Here is a 6,146-nt window from a genome sequence, read left to right as displayed (position 1 = left end):
ATGGATGCTATTATTACCATATTCGCAAGGATTGGATATTATCTGACAACTCCAGTCGGAAATCGACTGAGCTATCTCTATGATTATCGTAAGATTGTAAAGAACCTGCAAGAGCAAGTTGAGGAGTTGAATGACATGAGAATGGATGTAGAGCAGTCTATCAATGAAGCCAAAAGAAATGGCAAAGTTATCAAGGTTACTGTCAGCAAATGGTCGGGAGCTGTTGAGAGCACCATAGCTGAAACAGATTCGTTAATTCACAAAGTTAATTTGGACAAGAGATGTCTGAGAGGCTGCTTTCCTGACTGGATTGCGCGTTATCAGTTGAGCAAGGAGGCAATCGAAAAAACAGCGATTGTAATGGAACTTCAAGAATTGCAGCCCAGAGAAGATATATACATCACATTGCCCCCCCTGAATATTGAAATCCTTCCAGAGCACTTAACACCAGCTGAAAACTGGGCTGAGCTTGTCACTTTAGGAGCAAGCACATCAACCACGAATGAGAAAAGCAGAGCTGAAGATGTTATTTCAGGAGCAAGCATATCAACTCTTAATCAGAAAAACAGGTCTGAAGATGTCAATTTTGGAGCAAGCACATCAATTCTGATTGAGGTTAGCGGGGCTGGAGATGTTACTTCGGGAGCAAGCACATCAACTCTGAAGCAGAAAAGCAGGGCTGAAGGTGTCACTTCAATAGCCAGCACATCAGTTATGAATGAGAAAAGCAGGGCTAAAGATGCCACTTCAGGAGCAAGTGCATCAGTAACCAGTGTGAAAAGAAAAGCTGAAGCTGTCACTTTCGGAGCAAGTAAACCAACTGTAAATGAGAACGTTGTCCTGCAAAAGAAAACAGTTAGTGAGATCATTGCTCAGCGGAGAGGATTGGTAAATCAGATTATTTCCCACCAAAGAGAAGCTGTGGATCAGATCTTTGATGCATTGCAGGATGACAACTGTGCAATCATAGGAATGTACGGGATGGGGGGCATAGGTAAGACGACTCTGGCAAAGGAAATTGGTAGGATGGCTGAAACTAGTGGCCTTTTCAATAAGGTGATTTTTGCTGTTGTTTCGCGAAATATAGATGTGAGAAAAATTCAAGGTCGAATTGGGGATATGTTAGGTCTATATTTCCAGGAGGAGAGTGAAATGGGAAGAGCTGGTCGGCTTTTTGAAAGGCTAACTACCCAGGAAAGAATCCTGCTTATATTGGATGATGTTTGGAATTTTGTTAATTTCAAAGAAATTGGAATTCCTGTCAATTTTGAGGGCAAGGGTTGTAAGATTCTGATTACTACTCGTCAAAGAAATCTATGCAGCACTATGGGGCTTAGAAAAACAAAGGAAATTCCATTGAGACTCTTGTCAGATGATGAATCCTGGAACCTGTTTAAAACTAACGCAGGGTCATTGGCTGATACATTTTCTCCCCAACAAGATGATGTCGCCATGAAGGTTGCTAGAGAATGTTGTGGGCTCCCATTGGCACTTGTAACGGTTGGGAGAGCACTGAGAAACAAAGATCTGGAGCTTTGGAAAGCTGCACTTCAGCAACTAAAGAAGTCCAAACCATTGAACATCAACTGCAATGAAGAAAAAGACATTTTCTCATGCCTAAAGTTGAGCTACGATCAGCTGCAAAGTGAGGACGCTAAAGAATGTTTTCTATTGTGTTGCTTGTTTCCTGAGGATCATGATATAAAAATTGAAGACATAGCCAGATATGGACTGGGAAAAGGAATGTTTACAGATGTAGACACAATGGAGGAAGCAAGAAGAGAAACACGATGGATAATCAGAAACCTTACTGACTGTTGCTTGCTTCTGGACAGCAGTACGGAAGATTCTGTAAGAATGCATGATATGGTTCGTGACTTTGCCATATCAATTGCATCTACAAGGGAACATGGTTTCGTCATAAAACCAGGTCTTGGCTTGAAGGAGTGGCCAAATCAGGAGACTCTTGAACGCAATGCAGTAATCATTTCTCTGATGACTAATCATATTCAGTCACTTCCTGAGCGCCTAATTTGTCCCAAGCTCGAAATTTTGTTGTTGGGGGAAAATGAGGTTTTTGAGATAATACCAGAGGGATTCTTTCTAGGGATGCCAACGCTCAGGGTGCTGGATTTAAGTGAAAAAATTGGTGCTCGCTCTCTAAATCACTATTTTGAACCAGACAAATGGACCTCAATGCTGTCCAGTTCCTTCAAACTTCCCTCCTCGTTTGAAGCCTTGGTGAACCTTCGGACTTTGCATTTAAATCACTGCAAGTTGGATGATGTAGCAGTCCTTGGAAAATTAAAAAGACTTGAGGTTCTAAGCTTCTATGGATGTGATATTGAAGAATTACCAAAGGAGATTGGAGAATTAGTCAACCTGAGGTTGTTAGACCTCAACTTCTGCCAAAAGCTCAAGACTGTTCCGGCAACCCTGTTATCGCGTTTGTGTCAATTAGAAGAACTCTACATGTGGGAGAGTTTTCATCAGTGGGCGATTCAAGGGATGGTTGAAGACACAAGTAAAGCATGTCTTTCAGAAATAACATCCTTGTCCCACTTGACTACTTTATGTATTCAAGTATCCAATCCTGAATCGGTTCCCAGAAAATTGCATATACCTAACGTACAAAAATTTGAGATAGTTATTGGTAAAGGGTATGATTCAGTGACATGTTACCCAAACTCAAGAAGCCTGTCACTCCGAGAAATTAAGACTTCAATACCTGAAGGAGTGAAGGACATACTTCAGAACACAGAAGATTTGAGACTTTTCTGCTTGTATGATGAAATGATAAGGAATATTTTAGATGTTGATCTGGGGACCTTAAACAACTTAAGATATCTTAAGGTCGTTGCTTGTATGGAAACCTCGTTTTTGTTATCCATGAACCAATCTGCAAATGATGCCCCTGCAATCTTGGCAGCTTTGGAAAGTTTACATCTTCAACTTATGAACGAATTGTTCGTTATATGTCCAAAATTACTTCCAGTTGGTTCGCTGCACAAGTTAAAGTTTTTAAAACTTCAAAGTTGCAAGCGGATGTGGGTAGCAATCACTGCCACATTACTCCAGAGGCTACTGAGTTTGGAAGAAGTTGAAGCAACATGGTGCAAGCAAATGTCGAGTGTATTTGACCTTGGCAACATTAGTTCTGAGAATCAACAGTTCCTTCTGTCTAATCTTAGAATTATAAGGTTACACGGTCTGGAGAGTTTGAGAACCATATGGAAAGGAGGGGTAAAACCACTTCCTCCTTCGGTGCGCCTTGTAAAACTAACAGTGGTTGAGCTCAGCAGCTGCGGGAGCCTAAAAGTTATCTTTCCATATTCCATTGCTCAAAATCTACTGCAACTGGAAGTTCTTAAGATAAACTGGTGCACCAAGTTAGAAAGCATTGTCGAGAAGAGGCCAGAAGTATCAGTTGATCAATATCAGCTTGCTTGTTTTCCAAACCTTAGGATTATTGAGGTGAGTGAATGCTCAAGACTGAGAAAGCTGTTTTCAGTTGCTGAGGCTCGATATCTTCAACAGCTCAAAGAAATAAACATTAGCAGCTGTAAGGATATAGTTGAACTAATAAGCCATGATGAGGAAGGAGAAGAAGACACTGAAGACAAAAGAATTTCACTGCCGGAACTATACAGCATGAAGATCAAAGACATGTCTAACATAAATAGACTCTGTGCAATGTCTTTTTCTGTTGATCTACCATCCCTGGAACAAGTGGTTTTAGAGAAGTGTCCTAACATGGAAGAGTTCAATTCTGACCCCCAAAAATATGGTGTGGGACATGCACCAAAACTGAAGGTTGGACAAATTTGAAAGCAGGCAGCTTATGGCACATCAGATGAACAACTTTCAAAATAACCGGTATGGAAACCTCAAATGATTACATGTTTATGCATTCTCATTATAAAATGTTTCCATCAATAATCTACACGTAAAAATATTTCTTTTTGTAGCATCATTAACTAAATAGACTTAACATCAAAACCATAACCAGGTATCAATCTCTAAGCCATTAACGATATTCCTTAAAGTGCAATTCAGGTATATCTATACAAGGCCTAAATGATATAGCGGATAACTAGCATAGCATCACTACAGTTTGTATTCCTTGCATGTTGAATTTAATGCCAGCTTCGCGGGGGGAGTAATTAATGTAATCGCAATATTTCAGAAGAAAGGGTGAAGCCATTAAGGTTTGTGATTAGCGAACTCAGAAATTTAAGCATTCAGCTTTATACGTCCAAAAATGAAGCTATCAACCACAGTAAGAATAAAACCTCTTGCTTCTGATTGTTTTATCAAGCTATGTACTAGCCATGTTTGGTTTAAGGTGATCCTAACTTCTCCTTTGGGGTTACATTGGCTTATTGTTGGGCATCGACGATTTTAAACAAGATTCAATGGTCTGACCTTTTTTTTCGTTTTCTTCAGGAAAGAGAAACCAATTTAGAGGACAAGCATCAGGAGCTAGAACTTCTTCTCAAGCATAGTGAATATCTTGAAGCAACTCAGAACACTGAACATCCAAATCCCTACATTCGGTGTCTGCATATTCAGATGCTTATAGTGCTTATCAAAGAATATACGAACTGACTTTTGTTTTAGATATATCTGGTAAGCAGGGGATCATTCTAAGTGCATCATGGCCTTCTACATTTTGTATCAGTGAAGCTCTTCTTTTATCATGGGAATATCTGTTTTTGCCTTATAATATTCTGGTTAGATATAATTACTGCTTGAGGGATTGATTCTTAACATTTTTTTCATTCATACTGCAGGTTTTTATAAAAATAAATTTTCACTCATGCTAAAGTTGGAATAACTTCCTTAAAAGCAATGTATAGCTAAAAAAGGTTGTATTCGTTGTTAAAGTGTTACAAGAAAGTCAGTTGAATTAAGCCTCCAAAATTCTCTTGCAATCGACGGATAGTTCTTCGGCAATAAGCATGAGGCCTCACAATAAATATAGTGTTTTGCAAACTAGAACCATGGGGCCTCTCTTGATGCATGAAAATTCTATAACATATCTGCCTCCTGATAAACAGGCATAGATGCCAAAGTAGTTTCATTACCTAGGCAATTACCTAACACACTCATGTTTTATCGTTATTTGTGTGTAGTAATCATCTGGGAAGGTAGTCCAAATGGACAGATCGTAATGGTTTCAACAATTTTATCAAGTTGCATAGTTGAATCATGAAACCTCAATCATCCCAATTAATTCTGCCTCTTATATGCCTTTTAATTGGATTATAATCATTTTCACTTTCATATTCCAACTGATAAGCTTTTTGGTTGTAGATGCTATTCATTCATTTATATTGTACATGTTGTCTATGTAGAGTTATGGATCACAACTGAATGTGATAGATTGCAAGTAGTTCCTGGTGAGATAGTTGTTATACCTCTAGGGTTTCACTTTGTTGTTGACCTTCCAGATGGGTCTTCACATGGTTATGTTGCTGAGATTTTTGGAACTCATTTTCAGCTTCTTGATCTTGGGCAAATGGGTGCAGCAAAAATTTTGAAAGTGATTATTTCTTGTGCAATCATTTGGTATTGATTGATTACGGTCAATTGTTATTATTTGTAGGTGCCCAATGGTCTTGCGGCTCCAAGGGATTTTCTTGCTCCAATGGCCTGATATTGATACAGAATCTTCTGTTCTTAATATAGGATGAGTTCTGGTTGGAACAATGTTTCCAAAGCACTGGAAGTTTGATGTTAGCAAGTTGTTGCAATTGTTTAGTGAGTCAAGCTTTTATAATAGATATCTAGCCACAAAATCAATGTTAAGCTACTGACTGCACTTATCCAGTTTTGATAGTGAATGTTTGAAGTGTTTCTTTGGTAACTTTGATGTCCTCTTTCTTTAGTCATTGCGATTTCTTTTGCAAACGGTTTCCATATGCAAAACAAATTACTAAGCTTAAGGATCCATCCTTTTTGAATTTTACTAATAATTACTAATAATCGGAATACTATGTTTTGCATAAATTACTATTTTTATTACTTCATATATTTTGTTTTTCGATCTATACAAAATTGGGTAGGGCATTTTACATTTCTATCTAGCGAAGTGTGATTATGCCTCCTAGTTCAACACTTGGAGGCATGGGCCGCGCGATACG

At 38.6% G+C, this 6,146-nt stretch overlaps 1 protein-coding gene across 1 annotated transcript; it reads left to right on the top strand.

The window, feature by feature from the left end:
• Positions 1 to 5,696, top strand: LOC113766239 (probable disease resistance protein At4g27220). The gene is made up of 4 exons (XM_027310450.1): positions 1 to 3,813; positions 4,447 to 4,556; positions 5,317 to 5,517; positions 5,609 to 5,696. Exons 1-4 carry the CDS (start codon positions 1 to 3, stop codon positions 5,694 to 5,696), a joined length of 4,212 nt encoding a protein of 1,403 aa, XP_027166251.1.
• Positions 5,697 to 6,146: the final 450 nt, after the last annotated feature.

The sequence above is a fragment of the Coffea eugenioides genome, chromosome 3, assembly GCF_003713205.1.
Source record: "Coffea eugenioides isolate CCC68of chromosome 3, Ceug_1.0, whole genome shotgun sequence".
In the NCBI taxonomy this organism is placed as follows: domain Eukaryota; kingdom Viridiplantae; phylum Streptophyta; class Magnoliopsida; order Gentianales; family Rubiaceae; genus Coffea; species Coffea eugenioides.
Note: the sequence above shows the minus strand (reverse complement) of the source record. Positions and strands in the feature narration are given on the sequence as shown.

What these genes read in the sequence shown, in the direction of transcription:
- LOC113766239 (XM_027310450.1), top strand. Translation starts at nt 1, where the DNA reads ATGGATGCTATTATTACCATATTCGCAAGGATTGGATATTATCTGACA. An exon ending in CATCCAAATCCCTACATTCG is followed by an intron (nt 4,557 to 5,316) that starts GTGTCTGCATAT and finishes TTTTGGTTGTAG; the next exon opens with ATGCTATTCATTCATTTATA. An exon ending in TTTCAGCTTCTTGATCTTGG is followed by an intron (nt 5,518 to 5,608) that starts GCAAATGGGTGC and finishes TATTATTTGTAG; the next exon opens with GTGCCCAATGGTCTTGCGGC.